This window comes from Notamacropus eugenii, chromosome 4 (assembly GCF_028372415.1).
Source record: "Notamacropus eugenii isolate mMacEug1 chromosome 4, mMacEug1.pri_v2, whole genome shotgun sequence".
Taxonomy (NCBI): domain Eukaryota; kingdom Metazoa; phylum Chordata; class Mammalia; order Diprotodontia; family Macropodidae; genus Notamacropus; species Notamacropus eugenii.
In genome coordinates, this window is record NC_092875.1 from 17,855,573 (window position 1) to 17,878,560 (window position 22,988).

The following is a 22,988-nucleotide window of genomic DNA, read 5'->3' on the forward strand; positions in this document are numbered from 1 at the left end:
ACAGGACATTGTAAAAAAATTATAGACCTCAGTCCATATGTGGCCCATGGGATCCTTCCGTATAGATCAGTGGGCCCCCATTTCTCTTTGAGTTTGACACTACTGCCCTCAACCTACACTGGAATCACAGCTTCATTGTCCATTTGTATGTGCAGAAACACACATATGCACACATACGTTTGTATGTACGTAAATACATGAAGGGTTTTGTTACATGTATATTTCAGAGGGAAATCCTTTGTTTTTTGAAATTTCAGTACCAGGTTGGACAACTTTACTCTGTGGCTGAAGCCAGTAAAAACGAAACAGGAGGTGGAGAAGGCATTGAAGTCTTAACAAATGAACCTTATGAAAAGGATGGAGAGAAGGGGCAGTATACACACAAGATTTACCACTTAAAGAGGTAAGCAAGAACCTCAGCTCCCAACTCAGTAGCTGTCTGGAATTCCGAGCCTCCTTAGCTGGCTTCTTAGACTTGTGCAGGCTTGTTGGGGCTCTTCCTTCCACTCAGAGATCTCCTTCAGTTTCAGCAGTGTAGGGTCGGCCCCTCCCTCTGTTTCTGCTGTCTCGTCTGGCATGATTTATCAGAGAATTCCATCTGGTGAGTGTATGATCAGAACAGGAGGTGGTCAGACACAGAGCAAAATCAAGGGCTCAGGTGCTGTAGGGGCTTCTGGGAATGTGACCAGATCTTAAAGAAGTTCTCTGTTGCATTGTGGGCTGTGGGTATTAACCAGGCAACAGAGCTGGTGCATGTGAAACTTTAAAGAGCTGTGAGACTTGGCATTTCCCCAAACTTTGGGGTTCCAGGTCTATTCATTAGGCCCCTTTTTCCCCCAAGAAAAATTGCCCATCAGTACCTACAAAAGGATAGAAGGCTGATGGTCATGGATTTTGCCTGCTGGGCAGTACTTTCAACTTCTCTTGTTTGTTAGTGATAGAGGCCATGGATGGGGATGGCTGGAATGGGCCCAGGGCCACATTTTCTGACTCTCAGACCTATGCACTTTCCACTGTATAACTTGTCTTCTTACGTAGTGGACATTTCCTTAAAAAAAAAATGTTAGCCTGTGTGGTGCTAGAAAAAAATTGGAGCTGTTTATAGTAGGAGTACATTTAAAATAGAATGAACCTTGAAGGAAATCTCTTTTTCTCATATGATGAATATTGCTTAGTTGATTGGGGAAAAGTTTTTCTTCTTAAAAGAATATCATCAGGAAGTTATAATAAAATGAATAAGTATACAAATTAAGATCTGTCCTGGTTACACACATCTCACAAGTAAATAATGGTTAATTTAGGTCTCTGGGTGTTTGTGTTAGTCATGAAAAAGATATAATTTTACTTTTATTAATATTTTGCAAATCATTTACTGGACAGGCTTATGTAAATTTTTGTGAATTGAATTCTACCCATTATGTAACTGGAGATCTTGATATATGGTGTGTCACTTCTGCCTGTTCTTTGGTTCACATTGCAAAAATATTATTTTGAACGTGCCTAGTAGCTAAAGGATTGTAATAAAAAACAGAAAGAAATCAACATGATTTTCTAGAAGGCAAAAACAAAAATCTCGATGATAGTCATTTTCTTTGGCATTAAGAATGACAGAACCAAGGGATGCTCTATAACTAGTTCATGCCACCTGCTTCTTGGCATCCTCTGGAACGGAAAGCTGCCCCTATTTTCCCTAGCACCCCGCAATGGGCTCATGCAGTCACAGGTCCATTAGTATTAATAATGTCTTTATCAAATGTAATTTAACATTTCCTCTTTTTTTGCTTTGTTGTTATTTTCTTTATGTTCATTTCTTCTTCTTGCTTTGTTTTTCAGTCTCCCTTAATGACCCAGATGATGCAGAGCTAACCACTGAACTTCTTGTAAACCAGCTCCTTCCTTATTCTTCATCTTTCTGACCTTTTCTTGAATCTCTTCCAGTTTCTCTCCTTCTGAGGTGCTTTTGATAGAGTAAAACAGTGAAGGTGCTGTTCTGGTTTATATCATGAAAGGTCTGTGTAGATGGAACAAGTTGTCTAATCCAAAGATTACCTTTGTCTTGTCTCCATTTCTCCTGATTCTTCCCTGGGCTTCTCAGAGGCACAGCCATAGCAGGATAGAAATAGGAAAAGACACTGAAGTTCACAGGAATTGATTTTTCTGTTAGTTAACAGGTCAGATTAGAAGGTTCAGAGCAGATGGTTTTTGCAATTGTTGGTAGAAATGAAGGTTATCTAGATTCCCAGCTAAATAAAGGCATTCCTCACGAGAAATGATTGTTCAGAGTAAATATGGGCGTTTACTTGTATTTTTGATCCCATCAGCTCCCCCCAAGTCAAACTATTCTTGCTTATTAAGTTATTAAGTAATGAGATGTGAGATGGTAGATAGTGATTATTGCCATGTTTTTTGGGCTCTGGATCCTAGGACCTGCGCCCATACTGCTGAAGTTTAAATCTTGTGCTTTTCCACATTCAATCTTTAGATTAAAGTTGACTTTCTTTGTAATTTAAGGTACAGTTGATCCCACTTCTCTTATAGCCAGAATGAAATGATGGGTCGTTGCTCACCAAGAGCCTTGATCACCTTGGATAGCCTGGTGGTGACATCTGGATGGGGCGTCTGTGCTTGAGAGTCTAGCAGATTCCCCCATTTTAGAGAGGGAGAGGCTGAGAGAGATTCCAGTGACCCCCTCGGTGAGGGCAGAGACGGTGTTTGAGGGCTGCTTTCCAGCCCATCACTCTCTTCCCCTTCACACAGAGGAATCTTAGAAACCTTCACCTTGTAATAAGCACATCCATGCTCATAATGAGGACCTGCCAATTGCCTTTATGTGTGAGCTGGCCTTTTGTCATGGGTGTTAGGGACTGTGGGCTTGAGTAGGACAGAAGGAGATTTCCCTGCACTTTATCTGAAGGTTTAGGTTGGTCACTGTCACTTCTTAGTAGCCCCAGAGCATGAAAATCCTCCTTTTCCCCTGCTCCCTTGGTATTGCTGTTTGCCATGCAGAAATGAAGAGTTCTGATTAAACTGTTTTGGAGATGAGGAGTGGTGTGGCTGCCCTCTAGGTGGGCATCTGTGAAGGTCATGGAGTCTTCGAGCTTGAGTTGGAAGGAACCTTTGAATGTTATGTTCAGTGCATTGTTTTTCTGTTTCCAGTGCCCGAACAGAGGGCGTGTAACACAGCAGGCACTTCAGAAATGCTTTTTGATTGATTAATTGTTTAGAAGCCATGGAGTCCAACTTCCTCATTTTATAGATGTAGCAGCTGAGAGGCAGAAAGGCTCAGTGTTTTCCCCAGGATCAAAAAGCAAAGAAGCTTCTGAGGTGAGACTTGAACACAGTTCTTCCAGATTCCATGCCCTGCTACTACCTCTTACACAAACATGGCCCCTCCAGGGGAATGAATCTGTGACACTAGCATTGTCAGCGACATGCCCTGACTAGCAGAGCTAACTAGCCCTAAAAAGTCACATCCATCACTTTATTTTTTCCTCTTATGTGCCAGTGTACTTGAAATTGCTTGGAAAAACACTCAGATTTATGCCTTTGAGATAAATAAGAAGCCAGAGATAAGCAGAGCTCTGTCACAAGATCCTGCCTTGATAAGATAAGCCAAAATGTTAAATTGGTGTTGGGGAGAAGATGTTTGGGAAGGTCTTTTGTCATTAGGATGAGCATTGTTATTGTTGCTAAATTATAATATCTGACTCTTCCTGAAAGATACTGGAGTGGTTTGCCATGTTCTTCTCTGGGAACTCTATTTTACAGTTGAGGAAACTGAGGCAAGCAGGTTAAGTGACTTGGCCAGGTCACGTACTCGTAAGGCTTTGAACTTGGATCCTCCTTATTCCTAGCCTTCTATCCACCGAGCCACCTAGCTGCCCTGGATGAACATTCAATCATTCCGATTTACCATGTTCTTTCCTGTGTCTCTTGACTGTTGTCTGCTTTGTTTGGGATAGCAGCCTTTCACAGATTTGTAAAATGATGTGGGAGTTTTTAGATAGGAACCTGAAAATGCCCTATGATTATCTTACGAGTCTACCTAATAATGATTATACAAGTTGGCATCTTATAAATTTTCCTGTAGGTTGATCCCCTGAAAAATTAGGCTGTGCTATTTATTGTATTTTGTAGTGATAAAAATTGTCGTCTGTAGATAGTAAGCTAGCTTGATGACTTCTCGAGAACCCTGGGTCTTGAGGAGCTCCAGTTTTCATTCTTTGGCCTGAGGAGGGAGCCTCGAATTTTTGAGTTGGAAGGCAGTGTGGTCTGGTATGAAGTGTTACTGGCCTCCAGTGCCACGTGTGCCTCTCTGACCTGTGTGATTTTGGGCAATTCTCTTTACTAATGAGCCTCACTTTCCTGGCATGGTATCTCCCTTGCTGATCTGTGAATCCTCCTGCATTTCCTAGGGAAAGGATTCTTGGAGCCATTAGACATTCTTTTCATGTGGTTGTTTAGTGCTGTCTTCTCTGACATTAGTAATTACCCCAGCTTCCATTTTCTGAAATCTTATATCCCTTTCTCTGACCCTCCCATGAACTTGGAAGGGATAGAAATCCTGGCAGCATTTAGCCTTTGTCAGTTTTGTCCTTTTAAGGAAAGACTGATTTGAAGACATTGGCAAACATGTTTGTCTTCGTGGTCTCATTTTTTAATTCTGCCATGGGTAGTATGGGCCTTGAGCCACTGCCTTCTTTTGCTTGGATGATAAAGGCCCCTTAAACTAGCTTTGGTTATGCTAAGAGGCCATAGGCTAAAGAGGAGGCATAAAGAAGGAAGTTCCTGAGGATTTCTGCTTCCACCATCATTGAGCTCCTCCTAAGTCCATCCACCATGTTCAGCTTGGCTAGAGATGGAGCCCACGGGCCATGCTGGAGCACTCAGGGTCTTGTTTTGGTGAACTGGGCTGCCCCTGCTGCCCCTTGCCCTCTTCCTCTCTCTCCTCTGCTCAAGCTTTCTGCACTTAGGTCTCTGGTTCTCTCACCAAGAGCGAAGGCACCTCTTAGTACAAAGGGAAAGCTCATTGATTCCTCAACTGCTCCTAAGTTTTATCATCTCAACAGCCATGTCATAGATCCTCCAGACCAGTCTTGTTCATATCCGCGCCTAAGACAAAGAGATGTGTCAGGTGCAGATGCTGGCCCAGGATGAAGCCCTGTTCTTTTACCTTTTTTTCCTTCTCTCAGTGTTGTTCCTCTCCGTATTTCTGAAGTGTTTTCATGTAGGCTCTGCATGTTTTTAGGACACCTCACAGGTTAGGGTAGATGGAAGAGAATCATGGTAGAAGCTTCAACCTCGGCATCATTCTGACTGTGGTAGTCTAGTTGTCTGGGTGCCTGCTTCTCTCCTCCCCTCCCGCAGCTAGGGTTCTTGGGTGTCTCTCTTGGGCCCTTATCGCCCCCACCCCTTGCTGTATTTTCAGTATTTGAACTTTTCACATGGTGATTAAGTGACTTTTTTGACCATAGAAGGACCCAAGGATGATCTACACAGTGTTATCTGCATGTCTTTTATCATTTCATGTTTAAATTCTCAAAAATATTTTCAAGGCACCTTTGTCCACTTTCTTTTCATAAACTTGGACAAATACTTGTATTCCAACTTTCTGTTTTTCTGAGATGCCTCTCCATCAAGAAGCAGTTGTAAGAGGAAGGGATGGAGTAGCCCTCATTGACCCATGAGTAAGGGTGAGGTCAGGCTTGGGTGGGGAACCTTCAAACCCGAACTGCTTCTGTTTATGTGAACTCATCTTCCTGTTCATTGTACTTTTAATGATAATGCCATTTATTTTCATATTTGTTTTACTATTTTTTCATGTGATTGTTTTAATATTAAAAAAAAGTCATATAAAATTTAGTTGTATACAACTTGTTCAGTATAATTATTTTTGATTAAAGATTCTAATGGGCAGTCAATGGAGTGGCTAAAATTGTGTTCATTATTTTTTTCTTCACAGTAAAGTTCCTGGGTTTGTCAGGATGATTGCTCCTGAGGGCTCTTTGGTATTTCATGAGAAAGCCTGGAATGCATATCCCTACTGTAGAACAAGTAAGCACGGACCCCGTCAGTTGCTCTTTTCTCCCCGTTTTCTGTGTCCTTGGTGAATGCCTTCACTCCCAGCAGCCAGAAACCGCCCTTTGGATCGCTCCCGTTCTCTCAGTTTCACTGATTGGCCCATGAGCCACAGTTAGACCAGCCTGCTGGGGCTACCTCAGGCTTTAAAACAGTTGTTCTCAAACCCTCCAAGCTTTTGTTTACGTTGGGCTAGGTCTTTCCTTACCAGTAGTACCATGTTAGAAATTTAAATATCTCTTTTACTGTGAAAACAGATTGGATCTCATAGACCCCTTGGAAAGCGTCTTGGGGACCTTTGAGAACCACTGTTCTAAAACCACAGAACTTCGGGCTCACTAGATCATGGAAGCTGTTCCTTAGTAGGTTTACTGTTACTGCTAATAAGAACTGACCTCTCTGAAGGATCAGGTCCACAACTATGGAGGCCAGGTGGAGGGCTTTGTTCACATCCCAGTGCTACTGTAGAAATAGACAAATGGGAAATAAAAACCACACCCACTCCAAAAGCAGACTCAAAACACTGGGACATTTTTATTCTGGCATTTCTTGTTACTTTGGTCAAGTAATGTAATATGATGGGGAAGTGTCAGATTTTTACACCTCTCTGTTTTGGAACCACTCCTTTAAATAAGACTTGCATTTTCTTTTTTTTTTAAGTGAATTTTACTTTTTTTCAATTACGTGTAAAAACAATTTTTAACATTTGTCTTTTAGACTTTTGAGTTTCAAATTGTTTTCCTCACTCCCTTCCCCTGCTTCTTGAGAAGCAAACAGTTTGATATAGATTAAACATGTGTGATCCTGCCAAGCATATTTCCATGTTAGCCATGTAACAAAGGAGAATACCAACCAAGAAAAAAAGAAAAAGGAAATTTACAAAGTCTGCCACTTTGATCTGTATCCAGACAGCACCACTTCTCTCTCTGAAGGCAGATAGCACTTTTCATCCCGAGTCCTTTGGAATTGTCTTGGATCATTGTATTGCTGAGAAGAGCTAAGTCCTTCCCAGCCGATCTTCATACTGTGTGCACTGTTCTCCTGGCTCTGCTCGCTGCACTTTGCATTAGGTCACGTATGAGGACTTAGACTTGCAAGCTGATCCTTTTGCAGTTATCTTTACAAATTGAATTTGTATTTGATCATCTGTTTGCAGATTTCAGAAATTAAACTATTTTAGAGTACTTGAATAGGAAGCAGTGTCCTGCAGACCTCAGCTACTGGATGTTCTGTATGTGTAGATAGGATGATGTTTGTGATACTGAATCATTAGGTTGGGTTGTTTTTTATTCAGATTAATACATTCTGAAATTTCTCCCCTTTCCTTGCCTGCTGCTCCGTTGTGCCTCAGTTGTGACGGTGAGTAAACAGTTTGTTGTATGTGTGTCCCTTTGCTTTCTGAAGTTTAATCCTTGTGCTGTTGCTATCCACCCATTGCTGTCCTCTGCTTATTACCTCCTACAGCTGCATGGCTGTCCCTACCCTCACCTCTTGGTGGTCCTGGGCTTCCCCTAACCATGCCTTTAACTTTCTCTTTCGTCTCTGACCCTTGACCCGGAGTGCAGCCCTCACACATCCAGCTCTCGAATGTGCCTCAGGAAAAATGGGGACCCTAAAGGCTGAAAAGCAGCTTCTACCTATGCGGTGTAGGGAGCTGGCCATCTGAGAGGATGTTCTTGCTCACTTGGGCCTGGGCGCTAACAGGATGAGTTTACAGGCTCAGTCTATCCAGAGACCATTCCTGGCTATGCTTAGAGAGGCTCAGGTTGACTGAATATTTTTGAAATGAAACAAAAGATGTGAAAACACCAACAAAGTGGTGAGGTCAATGAATATCCTTTTTATGTATTTTTCACAGAACGAATACATGAAAGATGACTTCTTCATAAAAATTGAAACCTGGCACAAACCAGACTTGGGAACAATAGAAAATGTAAGTCTCAGCTGTTTCCCTTGGTCAAACAACGATCCTACCCCAGGGAGTATTTACTATGTTGGGGGGGTAGGGGGGAGTAGGAGTTAGGGAGTGGCCTGGGAGTCCAGATGGCCCAGGTTCTGATTCTGCCTCTGTTCTCTATGCTGACAAAACACTTCCTTTCTGAGCCTTATTTTTCTCATCTGTCAAATGAGGATCCTACTACCTGTAGGCCCCACCTTGGAATCAGGGTCTTTGTTAGGCCAGGGTGAGAGAAGGTTTGCAGATCTGGCAAACCCTGATGTGATTGGCATGAAATGCCCTTAGGGGCTCACTTTCAGCACTGGGTAGACTTGAGGATTGAACCTAAGTTATAGACAGTCATTGCTCATCAGAGTCCCTCACATTTACATTGAACTGAAAGCTTTCCAAAATGTGTTCCTTATGGCACCCTGACACCAAGCACTCATTCCACCAGGCCTCTCATGATTTAGAGTAACCTCCAGCCCACACTTCATCTTCTCTTTCTAAAAACCAAGTATGCTAGTAAGCAACAAGCTTCTTTACCTTAGTCTTCCCCTTTATTCTGTCTCTCTGAGGGATACACTAATATTTGGCCATGTAGCCAAAGAGTCTGATGTGGGAAGAGGAAGCAGAGGCCACAGGACAGGCCTGGATGCTTTTCTCAATAAATCATTACCAGTCTCCAGTCTCCCCAAGGTTGGCTGTATGCACCAATTTCCGTCCTATGAAAGTTGCCTCTGCTTATCCTCTGAGCTGATCATGGCAAGCCTAAAAAAAATCATTTAGCCCTAAAAGACGTTAAATAATTAACTTTTCGTTAGAGATTGAGGAGAGTTTGTGAGAGAACTCTGTTTGTGATAAGCAGACGCTAATGTGTGACCATGGCTGGATGAATGTAATGAGATTACTAAATAGGTAGAGGCAGAGTTCATTTTGCTACCTGGTGAAAAGATCCTGCTTCACATTGTAATGGAACTACTGCTTCTGAGTCTGTTCATATTGACCTTTGTCAGGGACCCTAATCTGAAGTGGAGCTTTTTTATAGTCTCATTAAGACGGGGGCAGTACAAAAGCATTGAAATGAAGACTGGGAAACTGAGCCTAGAAGGACTGTCACGGTGGGGGGGGGGGGAGGGGGATGACATCTCTTAACTTGTCTGGGCCTCAGATTACACCAGCTGGCTCAAGTCTCTCCTTCCTGCTCAAAAGGTCTAGGATTCATTTTGAAAAGCGTCTTTACTAATTGACTTTAGATGAGGTCTCTGTTTCATTGAAGCATAGCTTTAAAGCTGAAAGGGACCTCAAAACTCATTTAACCAGTCCTCTCCTTTTTCTAAGTAGTGTTAAGTGACTTGTTCAAGGTCTTACAAGTGATAATAATAGCAGGGATTTGCTCCAGGTTGCCTGACAGCCAAACTAGCGCCTAGCCCTGTCCTGCTGCCTCCTAACGTAGCTGCTTTACTTTGAGTTTCTTTTCATTCCATTGTGCCAGCTTCTTTGTGCATGCTTTCATAGTGTTGAGACTCACTTTAAGATAAATTCCTGGTGGTTCACGTCCCTGTCTTGAACCAAAATGGCAGTATATTAAAAAGAGCAGTTTCCCAGTGACCTGTGGGGGATTTTTCCAATGACAGGGCATTCTCAGAACTGGGAATCCATATTATTTATAAACCTCCCCCCATCTCTCATTTCGCTGGGAGAGGGAACTTGGAGCAGTGCAGATTGGTACTTGGCTCTGCAGTTGTTGGCGTTACCATCATCATCAAGAATATCAGTTGTTAGCATTTTTATAACAATTTAAGGTTTGCGGAACTTTGTACAAATGTGATCTTGTCTTATCCCCTCCCAGTTTAAATGACTTACATATCTTCCTGTAACCTCAGCCAGTGTGTGGAAGAGGTGAGATTTGAATCGGGGCTTCCTGACCCCAGCTCAGAGCCCCTCTCCACTCTTCACTTCTGTTTAGCCTGGAGTTGAGATATCAAACTTGCCTCCAGTTGGTTCCCTCTAATTGAGCTGTTGACTTGAAGTTTTTTGGTTGCAAATTTCTGCAGTATAAAAGAGATTTTGCTGGTTAAATTAGGCAACATGAATGAGATTTATTTTTGAAGTTTGTCTTTTTAAAAATTTGTGTAGATGCTTTGTTTTTACAAAATTCATCTTCAGATATGTCCTTCCTCCCTTTCCCTCAGCATTCCATTATAACAGTGGTTTGTTGTTTGTTTTTCTTTTAAAGCAGGTCAGCAAAGCTAGCACCTTGGCCATGTCTTACTATGCATTTTTGCCCTGGGTGGTACCCTGCCCCGTGAAGGGCAGGGGGCACATTTTCTGTGAAGTATATTTCAATAATTTTCTTTGTCAAAGCCACTGGTTTGAAGATTATATTTTGTACATCCTTGAAATTCTTAAAGGATCATTGAGTCACTTGAGGTATATGTCATGATGATGACCTGATTTCATTTCCATGGCCTTTGCCATCTTGGGACCTAAAGACACAATGAAGGAAGGCTTCAGGGCCTCCAGTTTATGAAGTGATTATTTGGATTTCTCATTGCCCATGAAATGTAGAATGGAGATAAAGGGAGCTTGGTGCTTGAGATCATTTGGCTTCATGTGGATCATCACAGATCTTACTTCTTTCTTCTGCAGGTACATAATTTAGATCCTAACACATGGAAGACGGTTGAAATTGTCCATATTGATATTGCAGATCGAAGTCAAGTAGAGCCTGCAGTAAGTATTGGGGATGTTATTTTTAATAACCACCGTACTGCAGCTAGGTAACATTACCTCCTTGTCTTTGGCATCTTGTATGGGCCCCCTGGGCTCAGTCTTGGGCCTAGATACACAGCCATGAAGTGTGTGCACAGCGCATGCATGTGCACGTGCCATGTGCCTGTGCGTGCGCATGCATACTCATGTTTTCCCAGGTTCCCTCCCTCCAACTCTTGATGGGGCCTTAGTGGGATCTTTGTGTGTGTGTGGGGCGGGGTTCTGCTTTTTAAAAGCACAATATTCTAAAAATCTGAATGTTAAGGAAGCAGTTATTTGCCTTATAAACGGAGTTTCTTTATTTTATTTTATTTTTTTTGTTAGGTGGTTAAGGTTGAGTAACCTGCCCAGGGTCATGCAGCCTAGTAAGTGTCAAGGTGTCTGAGATCAAATTTGAACTCAGGCCCTCCTGACTCCTGGACCCCATGCCCTATCCACTTTGCTACCTAGCTACCACTGCTTCAGTTTCTTAATGCCTTTAAAATGGGATTAATGCATCTAGAATTACTTGGAACTTTTCAGTGACACATTCATTAAGTAAAGTAGGGGCTCCCATTTGTACAGTACCCATTGTCCCTGGGAGGGAACATCAGCTGGCTGACGAACCAGCCTGTTTGTAAGATTGTGCATAGAATGTTCTAGTGGAGACATCCTCAGATAGCCCTTCCTTTGTTGAACCCTCATTTCATGTACCTTTTATGGGCCCAATAGGTTTGGTGCAATAGAAAATATTACACTACTTTTCAGCAAGATTTGTTTTCAGGTGACATGTCTTTGCTTTTAACCTAACCTTGTTGATTTGATGCATCTGACTTAAACTGTGCAGGATTTAAGTTTTCAGTGGAACACCTGAATTTTTTAAATAACAAAACAAATGATACACTAAACTCTTTCTTGCTAATTCAGAACCCTGAAGCCTGGGATTCAGACGGGGCCTTTTTAATTGTCCCATTTTTGCTCCCACCAAGGAATCCTTCTCTTCTATTTCTATTTTTGGTCTGGTCTTATTCCATGATCTTGAAACTGACTCAAGAAAATGAAGTTGTGATTTTTACTGCTGGAATCTGGTAAACATGTCGAGCAGGAATCCCCAGCCCTCTGGTGAGTGGAGTGAGGGTGGCTCTACTTTGCATGTCCTGGAGTTCTAAGAACAGAACAGTGCCAGGGTGAGCATGTGGGCCTAAGCCAGCTACTCCTCCCTCCTGTCCTTACTGAGGTGCCTTAGGGACAGGGAAGGTGCTCAGAGAACAGCCACTGACTCTGACAAGGACTGGTAGATCCTGGCAGCTGGCAGAGGAACCTTGTCTAGGAACTAGGTTAAAGAGGATCCAGGGCCGTGAGGGGCCTGATCACTTCTGATAACTTTCCATCCATCATTTCTTGATGTTACCAACTCGTGATAAGAGGATTTGGCAGGAATCTCTAGCAAAGTATCCAGTGTTTATTGAACCCCTGCAAGGCATTCTGTTACAGTGTTTGGGGAAGTACAAACACTCACAAGGTGTGGCCCGTGACTGTATCTGTATGTGAAAAAGATACTGCTAGGCACAGTACCTCACAGAGGGATGATATTATCAGGGTGGGTAGGCCCCCTGCCAGTGAAGATTGCTTCCCTTCTTTGCCTCTGTGGGGAGTTGCCTGGTGGTGCTGAAGCTGTCTTATTTTGGCTAGACTGGTCTCTACATTTCAGGTGTGGTGTCTGGTCAGTCACCAAACATTCCCATCATGCTAGGAGCTACCAGAGCTGGGGCTGCTTCACTTTCGTGATCTTAGAGAATAAACACAAGGTATCACAGGGAGACTCTAGAGGATGTGAATCCTTAGGTCTCAAATAAGTGACCCAGGGGGTGCTGTAGGACTCCTAGGTGGGGCCTGTGGGATATTGGGGTAAGAATGCAGCTGGCATCTTTGGGTTCAGGCAGAGCAGTCAGCTTGGAAAGGTGGGTTGGCCTCAGATGAAGAGGCTTTGTCTAACCTGTTGGGTGATGGAGGGCAGAAGAGTCTCCATTTTAGGAAGATTCAGTTCTGGTGTGTGGTGTAGTTTAGAGCAGCCATGTTCAATTCAAATGGAGAGGGACCCTTGCAGGCCTCATATTGACTTAAAGGCCCACAAATTAATATTGTCTAGGTTGTAGTGTATTTTTCTTTATTTTGTTAAACATTTCTCAGTTGCATTTTGAGCTGGTTTGGGCTGCCTGGGTGGGAGGGTGGGGGGAGTGGGGGTGGTTTCTGCAGAGCTGCCACAAATTTGGTGCCTCAATATTACAATGGGGGGCAGAAGGAGTTCCGGAGCTGTTGTGACAGACCTGGGGTACAATTCAAGAAGGGCTTGAACTAAGCTGTGTTCAGAGAGGGAGCCCCTGGTGTGCCTGGGGTATGGACCAGAAATCTCTTTGGGCCTCTGCTTTTACCCCCTGTTCTTGTCTGTCCTCACCGCCTTCGCACACGCAGCCTCAGAGATGGTATTTTCTGCTATGATTTAGCTTAACCAGTTTACCTTTGACTGGTAAATGTTCACCTCAGGGTTGGATTTTTTACTTTTCATTCCACTTTTATGCTTTTCTCTTAAATAATGACTTTGATTTTCTATTCTTGCGCTTAGTTTGTGTCTGGTAGACAAAAGAGATGCTTAAGAAATTTAAGAAATTGCATGAGGTAAAGCCTGGGAGTGAGCGGTCAGCGTGGCCAGGCCAGAGACCACCCCTGTCCCGGTTGGTTTGTGGCAGACCTGAGTGTGGGTCAGATTGCTGAGGTGTAGTGGAGCAGAGACACACAAAACCTGCTTTTGTTTGTCCCCCAATGAGGTTAATGTTGAATTGGTTTTGTTATCTTGATTGTGTTGGAGATGAAGTACTTGAATTCTAGTCTTGAGAGTGCTTTTACGATAAGGTTAAAGAATACATTAGATGGTTTGGGTGCTAAACAGTATTGGGGATTGCTCAGTCCAGCCTCTTCGCTTCATAGGTGGTAGTGGTGTTCAGAAATGTCTGACTCTCTGTGACCACATTTGGGGTTTTCTTAAGAAAGATACTGGAGTGGTTTGCCATTTTAACAGATGAGGAAACTGAGGCAACCAGAGTTAACAGGTTTGCCCAGGGTCACACAGCTAGTAAGTCTCTGAAGTTGGATTTGAACTCAGATCCTTCTTATTCCAAGCCTAGCCTTCAACCCACTGAGCCACCTAGCTGCCCTTTTTATAGGTGAGGAAGCTTCGGGTCAGCATTAGGGGCCTACTGTGTGCAAGGGCAGGTCTAGATTTGGGAGGCTACAGAGAGCAAAGGTGCAGCCCCAGGCCTTGAGGAGCTTGGGGGCTGGGAGAAGAGTCCTTATTTCCTTTCATTCAAGAAGTTGTAGTCCAGGAGCCTAGTGCTGTTTATTGAGCATGTTAGGGAGTCAGTATGAGCAGGAGCCTCACATAACATGTGCATAAGGGGCCTCACAAATGCTTCAAGCATTTTAAAAATTGACCTGTTAATGACAATATTAAATTCTTTTAAGATTTTAAAGAAACCAACACTTAAAAGTAGAGTTTGACTCATTTGACTCCACCTTGTGGTTATCTTTTGCAATTGCAGACGAATTTAATGAAAGAAATAGAACCAAGAAGGTTTTATTTCAAGTCCTAGTGTTTTTTGACATGGGGGTTAAGAGTTCGTTGACTCCTCTGAATCCCATTGTCCTGCTGGTGCCCAGGAAAAGGAAATCATCCCTGCTGGGTGTCCGACTGTCTTTGTTATGGAGGTGGGATTGGACATCACACGTGTATCTTGGACCCCTTCCCCTGGCTCTCAGCCCAGCTTAATCCTGCCTCTAGCCATCAAGTACTTGCAGAGGGTCTTTTTTTTTTTTTTTTGTAAACCACATTTCTATATAGGGTAAAAAGGTTAACACTGCCAGGATCCTGTGATTTTGGGAACTTTGGGGATTTTTCACCCTTGGATCTGCAATAGCATTTGGAAACTTGGGAGCTCTGGTAGCTGTAGCCTCAGGATATTTAATATTGTGCCCGACACATAGGCACTTAGTAAATGTTTTTTGATCCACCAATTGACTTAAAATATCCTTAGGCTAGTTCTTTGACTTCATTTAACCTTAATTTTCCTCAGCTATAAAATGGGAATAATGATTACATACTTGTACTATTAAATCACGGTGTTGTAAGGATCAAGTGAGAGGATGTATGTGAATTGTACTTGTTAAAGTGCTGAAAGTTGTTAAGGAGTCTTAGAAACACCTGCTGAAGGAGTTTGAAAGTTTAGGTTTCAATCTGGGGACTGATGTTTGATAGCTTGTGACCCTGGTGACCCGGAATCTCTCATTGGCAGCATCTTCTAGGTGGAGGGCGCAGCTGGGGGAGGCAGGCAGAGCCCATCTGCTTCTGGAGACAGCTTGTGATCAGTCCAGGTTGGCTGGGTATTGAATGTCTGAAGGGAAGCTATGTGAGTGAGGGTTGAAGATCACGGCCATGAGATGCCAGGCAGAACTATGCTTGATGTCCTGTGGACAGCCCAACTCCCCAGACACTTGAGCGGAGTTTGCTTCAATGTTCAGAAATGGCTTGTTCTGAAAGCTTGTGGAGAAGTGACCATTGCTGGCTCTCTTCTTTGGGTTGTTCCTGAATTGCTGAGAGGTCAGAAGGCATCCTGCTTACTGAAACCAGGGGAGGGACCCAAGGCTTCTTTGTCCACTGCTCTTTTCTGTGTCTGTGGTCCACTTAAAGTGCTGCCCTTAGTGGGCAGCACCAACCTGCAGTTCAGGACTTTGGATGGCGCCAGCAGTGCGATGTGAGGAGCTCTAGACGGGCTGAGGAGGAAGGAGCAGCGCGTGCCTTCTGCCAGTGTAGCCCAGCGTGGAGATCTTTGTGTTCTTGAGGCCTGCATGCCATGTGGCCTGTGTGTTTAGGCTGTTTTATTTCCATAAACTTCAGGGTCATTTGCAAATGACCAAGTAGTTTCATGTCAAATTCCAGAATATTTGAGCTTTGTGGTGAGGCAGAAATAGAATTTGATTCAAGATCGACAGCGTTCTGTGCCAGAATATGAAGTTTCTTAAGGTTTTCATTTCCGAAGTTGTGATTGATATATAACCGAAATAGAAAATTGGGAATTCTTTAGAGGTTCTGATGAAATGCACATGCCTAACCTCCAGCTCGTTCCCAGAATGTATACAAACAATTCTTTTCCCATATGCTTCTGCTTTTTTAAAGGTATAAATTTAAACCTGGCCTTTTTAATCATCCCCAGTACTCTCTTTGTCTAAGTAGCTTTACATGCTTTGTATACAAAAGTCACTTCCCAGGAGACGGAGAGTCTTTAAAGTCCGGGCAGAAGTGTATACCCAATTCGCATCAGAGGACCTGCTGTTTGGGGAACTAATTTGAAAGAAAATGAGAACAGAAAAAAACTAAAGAGATTGAAACCAGATTTTTGGTATGTATATACAGTAAGAAGAAAGTATACATCAGTTTGCTGTAGAACAGCATTCATGACTTTGTTCTAGAGAGTGTTTAATTCAGGTGACTAAAGCTTTACAAGGTGATCTAACATGACTTGGTGCGGTTAGGGACTGCATAATAACAATAACTGTATTAGTAGATGACATTTGTAAATTGCCTACTGTGTGCCAGGCACTGTGCTAAGTATTTTACAGATGTCTTTCATTTGACTCTCAACAACCTAGAAATGTAGGTCCTATTATTAACTCCATTTCCCATCTGATGAAACTGAGGCAGGCAGAGGTTATTAAGTGACTTGCCCAAAGACACCCAGTTAGCAAGTCCTGAAGCAGATAGAGGCTGAGCCTGGAGAGCAACTGTGCCTTCTTAGGAAGGATGGCAGCTTTTGATGTCATGTTCTCTGATTGCGCCTCTGCCACTGAGGCTTTGTCCTTCATCAGTCAGTTTTGTTTGAGTGGATAGGTATTGTTTCTTGGCCATTGGGCCGCAAAGATATCTTATCTGTGGTCAGAAAAGCACATGTAGGCTCAGAGCTACAACTCTTCATGTCTGTGGGATGGTTTGGGGAAGATCCAGAGCTCTCCGGATTGTATTGACTTTTACCTTTTTTGTTCTGAAAGTTGGCTCTTAACCTTGTTTCACATAAACACAGCAGTAAAAAGAGCCTTTTTGCCTCAGATTCAGAAATAAAGTTTTTATTTTTGTTTTTTTTGCCAACTTAGCCTTCCTGCTCAAAAGTTTGTTACCAGGTGTCCCGTGTTTTACTCAGAAACATTCTGAACCTGATTGAGCATAGTTCATTGTTTGGTTCTCCTGAAGTTCCAGGTGACTTTGAAAGTGTTTAACAAAAGTCAATGTGTGATTTTGCATTCTTATTTTTAAAAAAACCATTTTAGCCTTTCCTCTGTCATTCCATGATTCCATCACACTGAGTTAGCAGTTGGTACCTACCTTTTGATTCTTAATTCCAAAATCCTGAGAGAGTGTAATTTAGTTGAAAACTTTGTGTAAACAAGTTCTTGCTTTTTTAGGCACAAATTTCTCTGTATATTACCCTTTTCTCTATGAATCTGGGCTTTGGAACTTGACTAGACTTTGCTGAAGTTAGTTTCAGTTGCCTAGGAAGTGGCAGCTTGGGTCATGCTGTGGACATCCACGGTTTCTGATAACTCTTGGGTCATACGTGACTTTAAGCCACCATTTCTCATGGATAGAGCTTTCCAAGACTTTGTAGAATGCCCCAGTGTCATGGACTTGATTGTGATGAGGAAGAGTCAGTGGTAACATAGACCTTGGTCCTTCATTTGGAAAACATTCAGAACCTCTTAAACATCAACTTTTAAGATAGATATTGGTGGCTTTTTCTCCTTCAGATAACTTTGTAATTCTTTTTTTTCCCCAAGGGGTTAATAATCACTTTAATCAGGCACATGTATCATTCCTTTAACCAAGTACATATATCATTCGATTAGTTCAGGGAGTCAGCACCCTGAATTTCAAAGAAAATACCGAGAAATCAGAAGATCAACAGATATGGCTTCCTCTGCCTGACTGTAATTCAACAGATAGGTACAGTTGTCTGACCAGTTTCCAGAGAGGGAAGTATGACATCTGGGTTCTCAAAATGGGGGTGGGGGTTGGTGGGGGTTGGGAGGGAGGAACTGGTCCTCCTTAGGGGCTTCCCAGAGTCCTCATCTGGCACTCAGACTTTCTTACCAAAAACTAAGCCCCAAAGTAAAACCTCACCTCAGAGTATTTATACTTTATTTATTTATTCTTAGTTTTCAACATTCATTCCCACAAGATTTTGAGTTCCACATTTTCTCCCCATCTCTCCCCAGCCCCCACCCCAAGACACCCTGCATTCTGATTACCCCTTCCCCCAGTCTGCCCTCCCTTCTATCACACCCCTCCCTTCTCTTATCCCCCTCTTCTCTATTTTCTTGTAGGGCAAGGTATATTTCTATACCCCATTGCCTATATTTCTTATTTCCCAGTTGCATGTAAAAACATTTTTTAACATTTGTTTTTAAAACTTTTGAGTTCCAGCTTCTCTCCCTCCCTCCCCGCCCGTCCCCACTGAGAAGGCAAGCAATTCAATATAGGTTATACCTGTGTAGTTATGCAAAAGACTTCCATAAAAGTCATGTTGTGAAGGACTAACTATATTTTCCTCCATCCTCTCCTGCCCCCATTTATTCTATTCTCTTTTTTGACCTTGTCTCTCCCCAAAAGTGTTTACTTCTAATTACTCCCTCCTTCCATTTGCCCTACCTTTTATCATCCCCCTCACCCCACTTGTCCCCTTCTCCCCTACTTTCCTGTAGTCTAAGATGGATTTTCATACCAAATCGAGTGTGCATGTTGTTCCCTCCTTAAGCCAAATGTGATGAGAGTAAGCTTCGCTTTTCCCCTCCATTGAAAAGTTTTTCTTGCCTCTTCTATGAGAGATAACTTGCCCCGTTCCACTTCTCCCTTTCTCCTCTCTCACCCCTCAATTTTGTTTTTGAAGATATCATCACTTCCTATTTCACTCCCCCTGTGTCCTCTGTCTGTATGTATATAAACCCTCCAGCTACTCAGATACCAAGAAGAATCTCTAGAGTTACAAATACTGTGTTTCCATGTAGGAAGGTCAACAGTTCAACTTTACTAAGTCCCTTATGATTTCTCTTTGCTGTTCACCTTTTCATGCTTCTCTTGATTCTTGTGTTTTGAAAGTCAAATTTTCTATCCAGCTCTGGTCTTTTCATCAAGAATGCTTGCAAGTCCTCTATTTCATTGAATGACCCTTTTTCCCCTGAAGTATTATACTCAGTTTTCCTGGGTAGGTGATTCTTGGTTTTAGTCCTAGTTCCTTTGACTTCTGGAATATAGTATTCCAGGCCCTCCGATCCCTTAATGTAGAAGCTGCTAGATCTTGTATTATCCTGATTGTGTTTCCACAATACTAGAATTGTTTCTTTCTGGCTGCTTACAATATTTTCTCCTTGACCTGGAAACCCTGGAATTTGGCCACAATATTCCAAGGAGTTTTCCTTTGGGGATCTTTTTCAGGAGGTGATTGGTGGATTCTTTCAATATTTATTTTGCCCTCTGGTTCTAGAATCTCAGGGCAGTTTTCCTTGATAATTTCATGAAGGATGATGTCTAGAGTCTTTTTTTGATCCTGGCTTTCGGGTACTCCCATCATTTTTAAATTATCTCTTCTGGGTCTGTTTTCCAGGTCAGTTGGTTTTCCAATGAGATATTTCACATTGCTATTTTTTTCATTCCTTTGGTTTTGTTTTATAATTTCTTAATTTTCATCAAGTCATTCGTTTCCATCTGCTGCATTCTAATCTTTAAGGCATTATTTCCTTCAGTGAGCTTTTGGCCCTCCTTCTCCATCTGGCCAGTTCTGCTCTTTAGGGCAATCTTCTCCTCGTTGGCTTTTTGGATCTTTTGCAGTTTGGGTTAGTCTCTTTTTTAAAGTGTTATTTTCTTCAGCATTTTTTGGGTCTCCTTTAGCAAGCAGCTGACTCGTTTTTCATGACTTTCTTGCATCTCTCTCATTTCTCTTCCCAATTTTTGCTCTACTTCTCTTACCTGATTTTCAGAATCCTCTTTGAGCTCTTCCATGACCTGAGACCAATTCATATTTTTCTTGGAGGCTATGGATGGAGGAGCTTTGACTTTGTTTTCTTCTGTTGCATGCTTTGGTCTTCCTTGTCACCAAAGTAAGATTCTATTATCTGATTCCTTTTCTGGTTTTTGCTCATTTCCCCAGCCATTTACTTGACTTTCGAGCTCTTTGTCAAGGTAGTTCTCTGTTTCCAGTGGGGGTGGGGAGGTGTACTGTCAGCTGCTCAATCCACCCACAATCTGTGGGCCTAGAGCTCCAGAAACAGTGGCTGCTGCACAGATTCCTCTCTCCCCTCCCCCCCTCGGCCGCCTTGGGACTGGGGCTGGACCACTCCACTCTCCTGCCCTGGTCCCACAGGTTTTTCCCACTGACCTTCCAGTTTATCCTTAGTGTTTTGGGATTATGAAGTCTGGAAAAAACCACAAGTGTGAGAGATTCAGTCTTCCCAAGGCCCTCTCAGGTCCTGTCTGTGCTGGTACAGCTCATACTGGACTGCGCTTTGCTCCCAGTGTGGCTTGAGAGATACTTCCTGGTAACATTTCAGGCTGTCTTGGGCTGGAGATTTGCTTCACTCTGTCATTCTGTGAGTTCTGCAGCTCCAGAATTTGTTTAGAGCCAGATATTTGGCTGGGCTTGGTGGGAGTGCTCTAGAAAGTTTGTGTGGTTACTTAACTTTGTAATTCTTAAGAGGCCTAAACAGAAATAGAAGTGGCATTGCAGGGGCAGCTAAGTAGCTCAGTGGATAGAGTGCTGGCTCTGAAGTCAGGAAGACCAGAGTTCAAATTTGTCCTCAGACACTTACTAGCTGTGTGACCCTGGGACAGTCACTTAACCCTGTTTGCCTCAGTTTCTTCATCTGTCAGATGAGCTGGAGAAGGAAACTTGGATCACTGCGATATCCTTGCCAAGAAAACTGAAGTGATTAAATAAGATCAGTGACAAAGGACAGGCTGTGGCCCACGTTGCGTGTACTAGCTCTTGCTTCTGCCCTTCAGACATTGGTGTGGTGTTTATTTTGGGGAAGATTGGGTGGCTTTTATCTGTGACCTCTTTGATTTCTTAAGGTGTACTTTGCTGGGAACTCTCGGTACCCACCTTTTGAGCTCTGAAAACCTTTGTCTGTCCACGATTGGGCTCCTACAGGTCTGAGTCACACCTGAGGTTAGGCATGCTGCTGAGGTTACCACTTTTCCTTTTGTGGAGATTTCTTTTAGAATAAACATTAAAGGGTTCAGGGTTCTACCCTGAAACCTTGTGATATTTATATTCTAGTCACTGGATCCAGATGGCTCAGGAGGGGAAAGTAAGGCTGGTGACCTTGCATGGCCCTCCCTCATTCAAAATGCAGTCCAGTGCAAGTCATGTCATCGTTTCTCTGATGTCACAGTCGTTGAAAATGAAGGATGAACACAAGAACAAGTTCAGAAAAATGGACTTAACCAAAGTTTATCACAGTTTGTGACCCAGCCCCTGGAGTGTGATGGCTCTTTAAAATGAAAAATAAAAGCTAGTGTTTATATTGCATCTTAAGGTATACAGAGTGCTTTACATATGTGATCTCATTGGATTAAAAAAATCCCAGGGGAAATGTTTGGTTAAAAATTATATCATTGGCCAAGCTCATCGTGATCCAGGCAGGCTCAATAAGGGCCGTCTTTCAGGTGTCCCTTTCTGATGCCAGTTAAAGGTGAACAAGAAAGTGAACAAATTGATTTCCCTTTAAAAAATAAATTTGAAAACTCCCAGGATATTTGACTGATGTGATTGATTTATGACTTCTAGTGTACGTCAGCAGGAGGGAAATGAATTTGTCTGACCTGCCCTGAGGAAGTTTGACAGCGCCCTCTGGTGGGAAAGTTGTAGTTGTTTGCTTCAACCTGATCCCCTTTTTCAAATGGATTTTTCTTTCTTCATAAAATTCCCCGGCGTTTTCTTGTACACTGTGTCTCACTGGAGTTTACTAAACTTCTTGATTAATATAATACTGACATAGAATAAGGAGAAACGCTCCATGAGCTAACTGAACCAACAGGCAGCTGTCTTTTTCAGGTTTGTTGCAAATGTTGGAGGAAGGGGGGCAAAAAGGATAGTTGCTTTTGGGAGTGTCTTTTTTCTGAACCATCTTCACCAGCAACTTATTATTAAAGCTTAGAAATTTAACATTGAGTATCAATACACATAACTAACCCAGTTTGGTAACCATTTTCTTTTAAGTAAATATTAGTGCCTTAAGTAGTCACTGTCTAGGGCCCCTTCGGGAGGGTTTTATCTGCTCATTCTTTTCCACTTTTCCTTATATGACTTTAAAAGCTTGATTAGTATAAAATTTGAAATATGTAATCTTTTGGGAGGGTTGGCAAGTTAATAAGAGGGTGCCCAGAGCAATGGGCAGACATCTACACCCCTGGTTGTAATGTGTGATGTGGAGGTAAGGGAATGAATCTTTGTGTACTAAGTAATATAGAGGTACCATCCATAACTCCTTTAGGGACTGTTAACAAATCACTCTAAAAATAGCATGAAGATCTGGACTTTTCTAGGATAGCAAATGAAAGGATTTCTTACTTTGCAGATGATTAACTGAAAGCAACCTTGATATTATGTTTGTTTTGTGGTCAGTTTTTCAGGGCTTGGCATGGTAAGGTTTCCAGCATCAGACAAAGGAGACCATTTCTGTAGGAACTGATCTCCTCATGCCCATCTTGAGCTCGTGACTTCCCCCATTCAGGAGATGGAAGCCATGGACCCACATGGATCTCTCATGCAAGAAGCTGACTGTAAAAAGGCAGCCATCCAAGTGGGTTACAGTGGGTAATGGGCAGCTGGTGGGCAGACTGCAGAGATTTCTACAACTTGTCTTCCCCTACTCACAACAGACTTTTGAAATACACTGTAGCCATGTTTTCTGAATTACCTGGCTTCCCATAGAATTTAGAGCTAGCAGCAGCCAGCCTAATGAACGCCCCCTCTTATGGATGAGAGGGACTGAGACCCAGAGAAGAAATGATTTGGTCCTTAATCAGTTACAGGCAAAGCTGCTTCAGTGTAGTTGTGAGAAGTCAGAGTGACCCTGTGTAAAGCACTTTGCAAGGTGCTGTCTAAACACTGGCTATTGAAGC

The 22,988-nt window shown here is 42.7% G+C and overlaps 1 protein-coding gene across 1 annotated transcript in view; it reads left to right on the forward strand.

Annotated features, from left to right (window-relative positions):
* Positions 1–22,988, forward strand: part of PITPNB (phosphatidylinositol transfer protein beta) — an 87,121-nt gene that overhangs the window by 23,880 nt on the left and 40,253 nt on the right. Inside the window, exons 3-7 of the mRNA XM_072600076.1 lie at positions 258–403; positions 5,963–6,054; positions 7,430–7,437; positions 7,937–8,011; positions 10,667–10,750. Of these exons, the coding sequence (XP_072456177.1) occupies positions 258–403; positions 5,963–6,054; positions 7,430–7,437; positions 7,937–8,011; positions 10,667–10,750 (405 nt within the window). The remainder of the gene's footprint in view (positions 1–257; positions 404–5,962; positions 6,055–7,429; positions 7,438–7,936; positions 8,012–10,666; positions 10,751–22,988) is intronic.